The sequence below is a fragment of the Acipenser ruthenus genome, chromosome 4 (assembly GCF_902713425.1).
Source record: "Acipenser ruthenus chromosome 4, fAciRut3.2 maternal haplotype, whole genome shotgun sequence".
Lineage (NCBI taxonomy): Eukaryota > Metazoa > Chordata > Actinopteri > Acipenseriformes > Acipenseridae > Acipenser > Acipenser ruthenus.
This window is the reverse complement of record NC_081192.1, coordinates 105,643,637-105,658,815: the sequence shown is the minus strand read 5'-3', so window position 1 is coordinate 105,658,815 and position 15,179 is coordinate 105,643,637. Positions and strand designations below refer to the sequence as shown.

At 45.5% G+C, this 15,179-nt stretch overlaps 1 protein-coding gene across 1 annotated transcript in view; it reads right to left on the bottom strand.

Moving 5' to 3' along the window:
• LOC117399454 (GTP-binding protein Rheb-like) overlaps positions 1-15,179 on the bottom strand; it is a 58,254-nt gene that overhangs the window by 8,993 nt on the left and 34,082 nt on the right. The window contains exons 4-6 of the mRNA XM_034913562.2: positions 12,769-12,851; positions 4,139-4,195; positions 4,001-4,048 (exon numbers count right to left, since the gene is read on the bottom strand). Coding sequence (XP_034769453.1) covers positions 4,001-4,048; positions 4,139-4,195; positions 12,769-12,851 — 188 coding nt within the window. The remainder of the gene's footprint in view (positions 1-4,000; positions 4,049-4,138; positions 4,196-12,768; positions 12,852-15,179) is intronic.

Here is a 15,179-nt window from a genome sequence, read left to right as displayed (position 1 = left end):
ATCTGTATCTGTACTGACCCACTCTACTGATCTGTATCTGTACTGATCCACTCTACTGATCTGTATCTGTACTGTCCCACTCTACTGATCTGTATCTGTACTGATCTGTATCTGTACTGATCTGTATCTGTACTGTCCTACTCTACTGATCTGTATCTGTACTGACCCACTCTACTGATCTGTATCTGTACTGATCTGTATCTGTACTGTCCCACTCTACTGATCTGTTTCTGTACTGATCTGTACTGTCCCACTCTACTGATCTGTATCTGTACTGTCCCACTCTACTGATCTGTATCTGTACTGATCTGTATCTGTACTGACCCACTCTACTGATCTGTATCTGTACTGTCCCACTCTACTGATCTGTATCTGTACTGATCTGTATCTGTACTGACCCACTCTACTGATCTGTATCTGTACTGTCCCACTCTACTGATCTGTTTCTGTACTGATCTGTATCTGTACTGTCCCACTCTACTGATCTGTATCTGTACTGACCCACTCTACTGATCTGTATCTGTACTGATCTGTATCTGTACTGTCCCACTCTACTGATCTGTATCTGTACTGTCCCACTCTACTGATCTGTATCTATACTGATCTGTATCTGTACTGATCTGTATCTGTACTGTCCTACTCTACTGATCTGTATCTGTACTGATCTGTATCTGTACTGACCCACTCTACTGATCTGTTTCTGTACTGATCTGTATCTGTACTGACCCACTCTACTGATCTGTATCTGTACTGATCTGTATCTGTACTGACCCACTCTACTGATCTGTATCTGTACTGTCCCACTCTACTGATCTGTATCTGTACTGTCCCACTCTACTGATCTGTATCTGTACTGATCTGTATCTGTACTGACCCACTCTACTGATCTGTATCTGTACTGATCTGTATCTGTACTGACCCACTCTACTGATCTGTATCTGTACTGTCCCACTCTACTGATCTGTATCTGTACTGACCCACTCTACTGATCTGTATCTGTACTGTCCCACTCTACTGATCTGTATCTGTACTGTCCCACTCTACTGATCTGTATCTGTACTGTCCCACTCTACTGATCTGTATCTGTTCTGACCCACTCTACTGATCTGTATCTGTACTGACCCACTCTACTGATCTGTATCTGTACTGATCTGTATCTGTACTGTCCCACTCTACTGATCTGTATCTGTACTGATCTGTATCTGTACTGTCCTACTCTACTGATCTGTATCTGTACTGTCCCACTCTACTGATCCGTATCTGTACTGTCCCACTCTACTGATCTGTATCTGTACTGATCTGTATCTGTACTGTCCCACTCTACTGATCTGTATCTGTACTGATCTGTATCTGTACTGTCCCACTCTACTGATCTGTATCTGTACTGATCTGTATCTGTACTGTCCCACTCTACTGATCTGTATCTGTACTGATCTGTATCTGTACTGACCCACTGTACTGATCTGTATCTGTACTGTCCCACTCTACTGATCTGTATCTGTACTGATCTGTATCTGTACTGTCCCACTCTACTGATCTGTATCTGTACTGATCTGTATCTGTACTGTCCCACTCTACTGATCTGTATCTGTACTGATCTGTATCTGTACTGTCCCACTCTACTGATCTGTATCTGTACTGATCTGTATCTGTACTGTCCCACTCTACTGATCTGTATCTGTACTGATCTGTATCTGTACTGTCCCACTCTACTGATCTGTATCTGTACTGATCTGTATCTGTACTGTCCCACTCTACTGATCTGTATCTGTACTGTCCCACTCTACTGATCTGTATCTGTACTGATCTGTATCTGTACTGACCCACTGTACTGATCTGTATCTGTACTGTCCCACTCTACTGATCTGTATCTGTACTGATCTGTATCTGTACTGTCCCACTCTACTGATCTGTATCTGTACTGATCTGTATCTGTACTGTCCCACTCTACTGATCTGTATCTGTACTGATCTGTATCTGTACTGACCCACTCTACTGATCTGTATCTGTACTGATCTGTATCTGTACTGTCCCACTCTACTGATCTGTATCTGTACTGATCTGTATCTGTACTGACCCACTCTACTGATCTGTATCTGTACTGTCCCACTCTACTGATCTGTATCTGTACTGATCTGTATCTGTACTGATCTGTATCTGTACTGTCCCACTCTACTGATCTGTATCTGTACTGTCCCACTCTACTGATCTGTATCTGTACTGATCTGTATCTGTACTGTCCCACTCTACTGATCTGTATCTGTACTGATCTGTATCTGTACTGATCTGTATCTGTACTGTCCTACTCTACTGATCTGTATCTGTACTGATCTGTATCTGTACTGTCCCACTCTACTGATCTGTATCTGTACTGTCCCACTCTACTGATCTGTATCTGTACTGATCTGTATCTGTACTGATCTGTATCTGTACTGTCCTACTCTACTGATCTGTATCTGTACTGATCTGTATCTGTACTGTCCCACTCTACTGATCTGTATCTGTACTGTCCCACTCTACTGATCTGTATCTGTACTGTCCCACTCTACTGATCTGTATCTGTACTGATCTGTATCTGTACTGTCCCACTCTACTGATCTGTATCTGTACTGATCTGTATCTGTACTGTCCCACTCTACTGATCTGTATCTGTACTGATCTGTATCTGTACTGTCCTACTCTACTGATCTGTATCTGTACTGATCTGTATCTGTACTGTCCCACTCTACTGATCTGTATCTGTACTGATCTGTATCTGTACTGTCCCACTCTACTGATCTGTATCTGTACTGACCCACTCTACTGATCTGTATCTGTACTGTCCCACTCTACTGATCTGTATCTGTACTGATCTGTATCTGTACTGTCCCACTCTACTGATCTGTATCTGTACTGATCTGTATCTGTACTGTCCCACTCTACTGATCTGTATCTGTACTGATCTGTATCTGTACTGTCCCACTCTACTGATCTGTATCTGTACTGATCTGTATCTGTACTGTCCCACTCTACTGATCTGTATCTGTACTGACCCACTCTACTGATCTGTATCTGTACTGTCCCACTCTACTGATCTGTATCTGTACTGATCTGTATCTGTACTGATCTGTATCTGTACTGTCCCACTCTACTGATCTGTATCTGTACTGTCCCACTCTACTGATCTGTATCTGTACTGATCTGTATCTGTACTGATCTGTATCTGTACTGTCCCACTCTACTGATCTGTATCTGTACTGTCCTACTCTACTGATCTGTATCTGTACTGTCCCACTCTACTGATCTGTATCTGTACTGATCTGTATCTGTACTGATCTGTATCTGTACTGTCCCACTCTACTGATCTGTATCTGTACTGTCCCACTCTACTGATCTGTATCTGTACTGTCCTGCTCTACTGATCTGTATCTGTACTGATCTGTATCTGTACTGACCCACTCTACTGATCTGTATCTGTACTGTCCCACTCTACTGATCTGTATCTGTACTGATCTGTATCTGTACTGATCTGTATCTGTACTGTCCCACTCTACTGATCTGTATCTGTACTGTCCCACTCTACTGATCTGTATCTGTACTGTCCTACTCTACTGATCTGTATCTGTACTGATCTGTATCTGTACTGACCCACTCTACTGATCTGTATCTGTACTGTCCCACTCTACTGATCTGTATCTGTACTGATCTGTATCTGTACTGACCCACTCTACTGGCATGGTTCCTAAGGGAGGCGTGGTTTCAAGGCTATGGCTATCAGAACGTGCCTGTGGGAGGTATGGTTCCTCAGGGAGGCGTGGTTTCATGTCTTTAGCTATCAGAACATGCCTGTGGGAGGCATGGTTCCATGGGTAGGCATGGTTCTATGGAACACCGGGATTTAAATGTAGAACACAGCACCACCAGCTGGACAAATGTTGTAACTGCTGACATTCATTTTGACTGGACAACCTCAAACAGTGTTAGTTCAAAAAGCAATCTGTAGAATAACAGAACACCATACCTTTCCATATGAAGGTCTTTCTTATTTCCAACCAACATAATGGGCACCCTAAACAAGGCAGAGAAAGACACTTTAAAACCATACATTTCTTGCTTTGTTTCATGATTTGTGAGTCGATTTAAATGTTTAAATACTTACTGAACTTTTCCCACCATATCCAACAATTTTTCGTGGATAACTTTAACTACTTCAAAACTGGAATAACAAAAAAAATAGAAACAGTTTAAAATCAGGTCGCTTATTTCTGGAAGTGCATTTCTGCTGTGTACCTACAGTATTAAAAAAAACAAAGTAGGTTCATTTTTAAGCCTCCATGTTACATGGGTTCTTTGTGGACCCAAAAGCTTGTGTACCATTGTTTTGCTGTTTTGGAAACACTACATGCTTTGGTCTTTGGGCACTTTGGGGCTTGGGACTTGGTTTTTGGAGAAAAGGTTTCAGGCCACTCCATGGCACACCAGGGGAGACTTGGGGTTTGATACAGCAAAGTTGCCTCAAACTAGGTCTCCTGGAACCAGATTTCAAGCCACTGTTCCTGAAAAAGGGGCTTTGTGTTCCCTAAGATTAATACGGCTGCTTGTGAAAAACTGCCTTCATTATAAAAAGCTTCACCAGACACATCAGATCGAGATTTCACCTGCTGTCACCATCCCAGCTTCCAATCAATCACTATCATTGTGATGAAAAACAACCAGGAGCAGCGCCTGAAACCCTTTCCAGAGGGGTGTGTTAGAAACACAAGGGTACTGTGATCAATCACTATCAATGTGATGAAAAACAACCAGGAGCAGCGCCTGAAACCCTTTCCAGAGGGGTGTGTTAGAAACACAAGGGTACTGTGATCAATCACTATGAATGTGATGAAAAACAACCAGGAGCAGCGCCTGAAACCCTTTCCAGAGGGGTGTGTTAGAAACACAAGGGTACTGTGATCAATCACTATCAATGTGATGAAAAACAACCAGGAGCAGCACCTGAAACCCTTTCCAGAGGGGTGTGTTAGAAACACAAGGGTACTGTGATCAATCACTATCAATGTGATGAAAAACAACCAGGAGCAGCGCCTGAAACCCTTTCCAGAGGGGTGTGTTAGAAACACAAGGGTACTGTGATCAATCACTATCAATGTGATGAAAAACAATCAAAAACTATCAAAGGGTAGTGTTAACTCTAGTGCCTGGCTGCTCCTGTGAATGTGGATTTCAATAAACTCACAGGTCGGAGGCTGATCTAACACACCTTCATGTTACTGTACAGGCAGGTCTTTGGTGCGTCTGTACAGTGTTAAAATCTGCATTCCTTACACAAGCTGCCTTTTATCACCACCGGGTCTGGATGCAAAACTCCACATAGAACGATACATACATACAGATACATAACTTCTATAAATGGACCAAGGTTTATAACGACACTCACAGAATCATGAAGACCACTCCACTCCCACCGGCCCTGTCCTTTGAAGGATCACTTAATTCCCTGTCAATTGTCGGTTCAAGCATTACAAAGTTTACATGCCAGTTAAAAACAAAAACTGCAGGGCTCCCGAGTGGCGCATCCAGTAAAAGCACTTGCGTAGAGTGCAGAATGCGCCCTATAGTCTGGACGTCATGAGTTCGAGTCCAGGCTATTCCTTTGCCGACCGAGGACGGGAGCTCCCAGGGGGCGACGCTCAATTGGCCGAGCGTCGCCCTGGGGGAGGGAGGCTTAGGTCGGCCAGGGTGTCCTCGGCTCACCGCGCACCAGCGACCCCTGTAGTCTGGCCGGGCGCCTGCGGGCTTGCCTGTAAGCTGCCCTGACAGCACACGCTTCGGAGGACTGTGTGTGTTCGTCTTCGCCCTCTCGAGTCAGCGCAGGGGTGGTAGCGGTGAGCTGAGCATAATAAAATAAATGGCGATTCTAAATTGGGAGAAAATAATAAAAATAATTGGCAACGACTAAATTTATTAAAAAAAACTGCAGCAGAGAAAAGATAATTGATAGGTGGGCCTCTGCAAAGTCCAGTCCAATATGGAGTGATCTATTCTTCCTCTGTATACAAGCACAGTGAGGTCATCTCAGTGAGGTCGCACATTGAGGTCAGCTCAGTGAGGTCAGCACAGTGAGGTCTGCACAGTGAGGTCAGCCCAGTGAGGTCAGCTCAGTGAGGTCAGCACAGTGAGGTCATCTCAGTGAGGTCAGCCCAGTGAGGTCAGCTCAGTGAGGTCAGCACAGTGAGGTCATCTCAGTGAGGTCAGCCCAGTGAGGTCAGCTCAGTGAGGTCAGCACAGTGAGGTCAGCACAGTGAGGTCAGCACAGTGAGGTCAGCACAGTAAGGTCAGCTCAGTGAGGTCAGCACAGTGAGGTCAGCACAGTGAGGTCAGCTCAGTGAGGTCAGCACAGTGAGGTCAGCACAGTGAGGTCAGCACAGTGAGGTCAGCACAGTAAGGTCAGCTCAGTGAGGTCAGCACAGTGAGGTCAGCACAGTAAGGTCAGCTCAGTGAGGTCTGCACAGTGAGGTCAGCTCAGTGAGGTCAGCTCAGTGAGGTCAGCACAGTGAGGTCAGCACAGTAAGGTCAGCTCAGTGAGGTCAGCACAGTGAGGTCAGCACAGTGAGGTCAGCACAGTGAGGTCAGCTCAGTGAGGTCAGCACAGTGAGGTCAGCTCAGTGAGGTCAGCACAGTAAGGTCAGCACAGTGAGGTCAGCACAGTGAGGTCAGCACAGTGAGGTCAGCTCAGTGAGGTCAGCACAGTGAGGTCAGCACAGTAAGGTCAGCACAGTAAGGTCAGCTCAGTGAGGTCAGCACAGTGAGGTCAGCACAGTGAGGTCAGCACAGTAAGGTCAGCTCAGTGAGGTCTGCACAGTGGGGTCAGCACAGTAAGGTCAGCTCAGTGAGGTCAGCACAGTGAGGTCAGCACAGTGAGGTCAGCACAGTGAGGACAGCTCAGTGAGGACAGCACAGTGAGGTCAGCACAGTAAGGTCAGCACAGTAAGGTCAGCTCAGTGAGGTCAGCACAGTAAGGTCAGCACAGTAAGGTCAGCTCAGTGAGGTCAGCACAGTGAGGTCAGCACAGTGAGGTCAGCACAGTGAGGACAGCTCAGTGAGGTCAGCACAGTGAGATCTAAACAGTGAGGTCAGCCCAGTGAGGTCAGCATTGTGAGGTCGGCACAGTGAGGTCAGCATTGTGAGGTCAGCACAGTGAGGTCAGCTCAGTGAGGTCAGCTCAGTGAGGTCTGAACAGTGAGGTCAGCCCAGTGAGGTCAGCCCAGTGGGGACAGCCCAGTGAGGACAGCTCAGTGAGGTCAGCACAGTGAGATCTAAACAGTGAGGTCAGCCCAGTGAGGTCAGCATTGTGAGGTCGGCACAGTGAGGTCAGCATTGTGAGGTCAGCACAGTGAGGTCAGCTCAGTGAGGTCTGCACAGTGAGGTCAGCACAGTGAGGTAGGCTCAGTGAGGTCGGCTCAGTGAGGTCAGCACATTGAGGTCAGCTCAGTGAGGTCTGCACAGTGAGGTCAGCTCAGTGAGGTCGACCCAGTGAGGTCGGCACAGTGAGGTCGGCCCAGTGAGGTCGGCCCAGTGAGGTCTGCCCAGTGAGGTCAGCCCAGTGAGGTCAGCACAGGGAGGTCAGCCCAGTGAGGTCAGCCCAGTGAGGTCAGCCCAATGAGGTCAGTCCAGTGAGGTCAGCACAGTGAGGTCAGCTCAGTGAGGTCAGCACAGTGAGGTCAGCCCAGTGAGGTCAGCACAGTAAGTATTCCCAGAGATTATAACACAGAAGGCTGGCCAGACTCCCCAGTGAAGACCTAAAGGGATAGGCAGGTCTAACACATACACACCATAAAAGCGTACATGATGAAATGATCAGATAGTCTCAAGATTCGATAACAAGGGAAGCAAAAGCAATAAGTCCCTACACTGCTGTGCAAGCATTGACACTGAAAGATGTTCCAGTCTTAACAGCCACGGTTTTGGGGTAAATGAAGTCATATTCAAGGTGTAATATTCCACCCAGTTATTCTGCAATGGGGCACCTGAATGTACCTCTTTCCATTAAATCAGTAGTGAGGGTGCTACAGAAGAGAGATGCAGCACTACGGACAGCTCCGACAGCGCCCATACATATACAGTACACACCTGTATTGTTCTTGAGAATATCTCCAAGGACTGCGGTTCCATCAGCATCACAGTCCTAGTACAAGTACAGCCATGCACACAGGCTTTGCCCTAAAAGGACATTGAGAGCTTAACATGTACCAACATGAAAGGTTATTAGGATGTTTACTGGCTGACTTAGTCTCAAGTAAAAAAACAAAAACTGTGTTCATTAAAGCTGTCTCCCTGGATGCCTATGACAGTGTGTTCGTCAGCCCAGGTGCTCACTGGCTTTCCTATGACAGTGTGTTTGTCTCAGCCCAGGTGCTCACTGGCTTTCCTATGACAGTGTATTCGTCTCAGCCCAGGCGCTCACTGGCTTTCCTATGACAGTGTGTTCGTCTCAGCCCAGGCGCTCACTGGCTTTCCTATGACAGTGTGTTCATCTCAACCCAGGCGCTCACTGGCTTTCCTATGACAGTGTGTTCGTCTCAGCCCAGGGGCTCACTGGCTTTCCTATGACAGTGTGTTCGTCTCAGCCCAGGGGCTCACTGGCTTTCCTATGACAGTGTGTTCGTCTCAGCCCAGGCGCTCACTGGCTTTCCTATGACAGTGTGTTCGTCTCAGCCCAGGCGCTCACTGGCTTTCCTATGACAGTGTGTTCGTCTCAGCCCAGGCGCTCACTGGCTTTCCTATGACAGTGTGTTCGTCTCAGCCCAGGCGCTCACTGGCTTTCCTATGACAGTGTGTTCGTCTCAGCCCAGGCGCTCACTGGCTTTCCTATGACAGTGTGTTCGTCAGCCCAGGCGCTCACTGGCTTTCCTATGACAGTGTGTTCGTCTCAGCCCAGGCGCTCACTGGCTTTCCTATGACAGTGTGTTCGTCTCAGCCCAGGCGCTCACTGGCTTTCCTATGACAGTGTGTTCGTCTCAGCCCAGGCGCTCACTGGCTTTCCTATGACAGTGTGTTCGTCTCAGCCCAGGCGCTCACTGGCTTTCCTATGACAGTGTGTTCGTCTCAGCCCAGGCGCTCACTGGCTTTCCTATGACAGTGTGTTCGTCTCAGCCCAGGAGCTCACTGGCTTTCCTATGACAGTGTGTTCGTCTCAGCCCAGGAGCTCACTGGCTTTCCTATGACAGTGTGTTCGTCTCAGCCCAGGCGCTCACTGGCTTTCCTATGACAGTGTGTTCGTCTCAGCCCAGGAGCTCACTGGCTTTCCTATGACAGTGTGTTCGTCAGCCCAGGCGCTCACTGGCTTTCCTATGACAGTGTGTTCGTCTCAGCCCAGGTACTCACTGGCTTTCCTATGACAGTGTGTTCGTCTCAACCCAGGCGCTCACTGGCTTTCCTATGACAGTGTGTTCGTCTCAGCCCAGGTGCTCACTGGCTTTCCTATGACAGTGTGTTCGTCTCAGCCCAGGCGCTCACTGGCTTTCCTATGACAGTGTGTTCGTCTCAGCCCAGGCGCTCACTGGCTTTCCTATGACAGTGTGTTCGTCAGCCCAGGCGCTCACTGGCTTTCCTATGACAGTGTGTTCGTCTCAGCCCAGGTGCTCACTGGCTTTCCTATGACAGTGTGTTCGTCTCAGCCCAGGAGCTCACTGGCTTTCCTATGACAGTGTGTTCGTCTCAGCCCAGGCGCTCACTGGCTTTCCTATGACAGTGTGTTTGTCTCAGCCCAGGCGCTCACTGGCTTTCCTATGACAGTGTGTTCGTCTCAGCCCAGGCGCTCACTGGCTTTCCTATGACAGTGTGTTCGTCTCAGCCCAGGGGCTCACTGGCTTTCCTATGACAGTGTATTCGTCTCAGCCCAGGCGTTCACTGGCTTTCCTATGACAATGTGTTCGTCTCAGCCCAGGGGCTCACTGGCTTTCCTATGACAGTGTGTTCGTCAGCCCAGGTGCTCACTGGCTTTCCTATGACAGTGTGTTCGTCTCAGCCCAGACGCTCACTGGCTTTCCTATGACAGTGTGTTCGTCTCAGCCCAGGCACTCCAAGGCTTTCCTAACGGCCTTCTTTCTCTCCCAGCCAGCTATCACGCAGCAGAGCTGGGGTGGAGCAGGGCGAGAGGGTGTCTGAACTGTAGCAGCATCTTTGAGTATCATCAGATACAAAACAGCTTGCTGAGAAGAGGGGGGAGGGGGCACTGTGGGTTAAATGAACTAGGTCTAGGTTCAATGAGTATGATCGTCTCAAATGACATGCCTAACAGAAAGCAACCGTCCAGTAATAGCACAGCTGCTAATGAGCAAAACCAGGGTTTGACATGGCAAACAAACTGCTCCCCTCTTGTCTAATCCCTCGTTTCCATGAGCATGGACTGACCGCCAATCCGAGGTGATCCGGGTTCTCCCACATTCCTCCTGAACCTCCACTGATAGTCTACCCGAATTGAGTGAAAAGATGCAATGTGAGTCTGGCAGATGTGGGCGGTTCTTTCCCAGCAAGCCTTGCAGCTAAGGTCACATTCATTGTTTACACGAAAGGATGGACGCTATTGCTTTGCTTCCGATAATTTTTTGGATTTTTTTGTTACTTAAAAAAAAAAACATACAAGAATATTAATTAACGCATGGAGAAACCTGCTCACCCTGGATGTGGATTTAAATTGTATACGCCCACTCGTCACTTGATTGGTCAGTGTTGTGACGTACACACCCACCCGTCACTTGATTGGTCAGTGTTGTGATGTAGACACCCACTCTTTGGAGTATTTTGGGATTCTGTAGTTATGCCATGCTCTCTATCAAGTACTGACACGCTGAGGTTATGCCATGCTCTCTATCAAGTATTGACACGCTGCAGTTATGCCATGCTCTCTATCAAGTATTGACACGCTGCAGTTATGCCATGCTCTTTATCAAGTATTGACACGCTGCAGTTATGCCATGCTCTCTATCAAGTACTGACATGCTGCAGTTATGTCATGCTCTCTATCAAGTATTGACACGCTGCAGTTATGCCATGCTCTCTATCAAGTATTGACACACTGCAGTTATGCCATGCTCTCTATCAAGTATTGACACACTGCAGTTATGCCATGCTCTTTATCAAGTATTGACACGCTGCTGTTATGCCATGCTCTTTATCAAGTATTGACACGCTGCAGTTATGCCATGCTCTCCATCAAGTATTGACACGCTGCTGTTATGCCATGCTCTCTATCAAGTATTGACACGCTGCAGTTATGTCATGCTCTTTATCAAGTATTGACACGCTGCAGTTATGCATGTATTCCACTCTTGCTCACAGAACTTTAATTAATGTTGAAGTGTTATGATCCTCTTTGATGACATGCTCTACATGTGCCAGCTTTCTCTTAGCATCTGTCCATGCAGTACCGAGGATGGGTGCCACTGCAAGCTGGCATTTCCCTGCTACTGTTAAGGATGGCATTTATACAGAATCCCAAAATACTCCAAAGTAAAAACAGCATTCTGATAGTATAAGAATTTAACTGTTTGAAGTAATGGATGCGGTGCGTTGTTGTATGTCTAACGAAACATTTTCAGAAATACCAAACATCAACCGAAAATCATTTACAGCATCACTGTCCAGACTTCCTGATGTGTCGTGGGCTAGTTGATGAAACACAGAAGACGGGAGGTGCCCACCTGATGACCCCAGCAAAGTGCCCCACCCAGCAAATATTCATTACATCACTACACTACACTTCAGCCATCAACACCGAGCCAATAGGAAATCCACTTTGCCTGGCGGAGGAAAAGCGCTGCAGGCTCATATCTTACAGCAAAGCTGCGTCTTGGATGGACCCCACCACTACTATCTCATTTTATCCTGGTCGAAAACCGCAATCAATATTATCATGAATAACAGCTCCTCTCATGTAATAAATAATAATAATAATAATAATAATAATAATAATAATAATAATAATAATAATAATAATGTGGTGCATCTAACAAATCATTCTGGTTTTCTGAATTCAGGTGTTAAATTTATATTTTATATTATTATGATTTTGATCTGGCATTGAATGACTACAATACTGTATGTAGCAGGAGGTGGGTATCTGCTAATTATTTCATAAAAATCAGCCATTCTGATTTGAATTTCTTCCTAATCAAATGGAAGGCCCTAGATCTGTAGTATATGAGTTAGGGCTGCAGAGCTAAGACACTCAACCCAATATTAGTGTTAAACAGACACAATATCAGGACACCCAAATTCCAACATTTTTATGCAATGTATTAGCTATATATCTCCGTCAGTCATGATTTTATTATTACATTTTTAGAAATTTTAAAAGTTTGTGTGAACTCTTTGGCCACAACTTTGAATAAAACCCCCATTCTACATGATAATAGATAGATAGATAGATAGATAGATAGATAGATAGATAGATAGATAGATAGATAGATAGATAGACAGGAAAGTTAACATGTTAACATTATACATGCAGTGACTGGAGGGGTTATACAGTGGAGGTACCATACAGTATATCTTGATAACCGCTTATCCAGCCGTGTTATAAACATGGTACCGACATTCTTTAGCACACACTATTAGGAGTAGAAGAATCTGGGGATATATGGAGGCATCTGGTCAACCATATGTACTGATATCATACTAACATTGTTCCATATACAGTACTGTATCTCATCCACTGGAGGTAAAGCTTGATAAGGACATTCTTCAGCTCATGTTTCAGACCATGTAATATAAAACATTTTCTATTACCTTTTGTTTGACGTGACTGAATACACCAGGATGTACCCGTTTATGTCGATGGAGTAAGTCTGAGGGAAGATGGAGTATTCATCCTGTAAAAACAGAATGAGTTTCATGTTTACAGCATCCATGCACAGAGGTTCATACAGTGGCTCTCAAAAGTATTCACCCCCCTTGGACTTTTCCACATTTTATTGTGTTACAACATGGAATCAAAAAGGATTTAATTAGGAGTTTTTGCCACTGATCAACACCAAAAAAGTCCATAATGTCAAAGTGAAAAATAAAATCTACAAATTGTTCTAAATTAATTACAAATATAAAACAGAAAATAATTGATTGCATAAGTATTCACCCCCTTTGCTATGACACACCTAAATAAGCTCTGGTGCAACCAATTGTCTTTAGAAGTCACATAATTAGTTGAATGGAGTCCACCTGTGTGCAATTAAGGTGTTTCACATGATTTCAGGTTAAATACACCTGTCTCTGGGAGGTCCCACAGTTGGTTAGTACATTTCCTAACAAAACCTACATCATGAAGACAAAGGAACATTCAATGCAAATCCGGAATAAGGTTCTTCAAAAGCACCAATCAGGGGTAGGATACAAGAACATTTCCAAGGCATTAAATATCCCCCCGGAGCACAGTAAAGTTCATTATTAAGAAATGGAGAGAATATGGCACAACTGTGAATCTGCCTAGAACAGGCCGTCCTCAGAAACTGAGTATCCGGGCGAGAAGTGCACTAGTCAGGGAGGCCACCAAGAGGCCTATGGCAACTCTAAAGGAGTTACAGTCTTCCACGACTGAGCTGGGAGACACTGTGCATACGGCAACAATAGCCTGGGTGCTTCACAAAACTGGCCTTTATGGGAGAGTGGCAAAAAGAAAGCCATTGTTGAAAAAAACTCACATCAAATCTTGGCTAGAGTTTGCCAGAAGGCATGTGGGAGACTCTGAGACCAAGTGGAAGAAGATTCTATGGTCTGATGAGATCAAAATAGAGCTTTTTGGCCTCAACGCTAAGCGCTATGTTTGGCGCAAGCATCATCCTGAGAACACCATCCCTACCGTGAAGCATGGTGGTGGCAGCATCATGCTATGCGGATGCTTCTCTGCGTCAGGGCCTGGAAAGCTTGTGAAGATAGAGGGCAAAATGGATGCAGCAAAGTACAGAGAAATCCTGGAGGAAAACCTGCTGAAGTCTGCAAGAGACATGGGACTTGGGAGAAGATTCATCTTCCAGCAGGACAATGACCCCAAACATACAGCCAAAGCCACACTGGAGTGGCTTAAAAACAAAAAGGTCAATGTCCTGGAGTGGCCCAGTCAAAGCCCGGACCTCAATCCAATTGAGAGTACATAAGAACATAAGAACATAAGAAAGTTTACAAACGAGAGGAGGCCATTCAGCCCATCTTGCTCGTTTGGTTGTTAGTAGCTTATTGATCCCAGAATCTCATCAAGCAGCTTCTTGAAGGGTCCCAGGGTGTCAGGTTCAACAACATTACTGGGGAGTTGCTTCCAGGCCCTCACAATTCTCTGTGTAAAAAAGTGCCTCCTATTTTCTGTTCTGAATGCCCCTTTATCTAATCTCCATTTGTGACCCCTGGTCCTTGTTTCTTTTTTCAGGTCAAAGAAGTCCCCTGGGTCCACATTGTCTATACCTTTCAGGATTTTGAATGTTTGAATCAGATAGCCGCGTAGTCTTCTTTGTTCAAGACTGAATAGATTCAATTATTTTAGCCTGTCTGTACACGACATACCTTTTAAACCCGGGATAATTCTGGTTGCTCTTCTTTACACTCTTTCTAGAGCAACAATATCCTTTTTGTAACAAGGTGACCAGAACTGAACACAATATTCTAGTCAACATAAACTCCTAGGTCTTTTTCATAGTTCCCTTCTTCAATTTCAGTATCTCCCATATGATATTTCTAATGCACATTTTTATTGCCTGCATGCAATACTTTACACTTTTCTCTATTAAATTTCATTTGCCATGTGTCTGCCCAGTTCTGAATGCTGTCTAGATCGTTTTGAATGACCTTTGCTGCTGCAACAGTGTTTGCCACTCCTCCTATTTTTGTGTCATCTGCAAATCTAACAAGTTTGCTTACTATACCAGAATTTAAATCATTAATGTAGATTAGGAATAGCAAAGGACCTAATACTGATCCCTGTGGTACACCACTGGTTACCTCGCTCCATTTTGAGGTTTCTCCTCTAATCAGTACTTTCTGTTTTCTACCTGTTAACCACTCCTTAATCCATGTGCATGCATTTCCTTGAATCCCTACTGCGTTTAGTTTGAGAATTAATCTTTTATGTGGGACTTTGTCAAAAGCTTTCTGGAAATCTAAATAAACCAAGTCGTATGCTTTGCAATTATCCATTTTCAATGTTGCATCCTCAA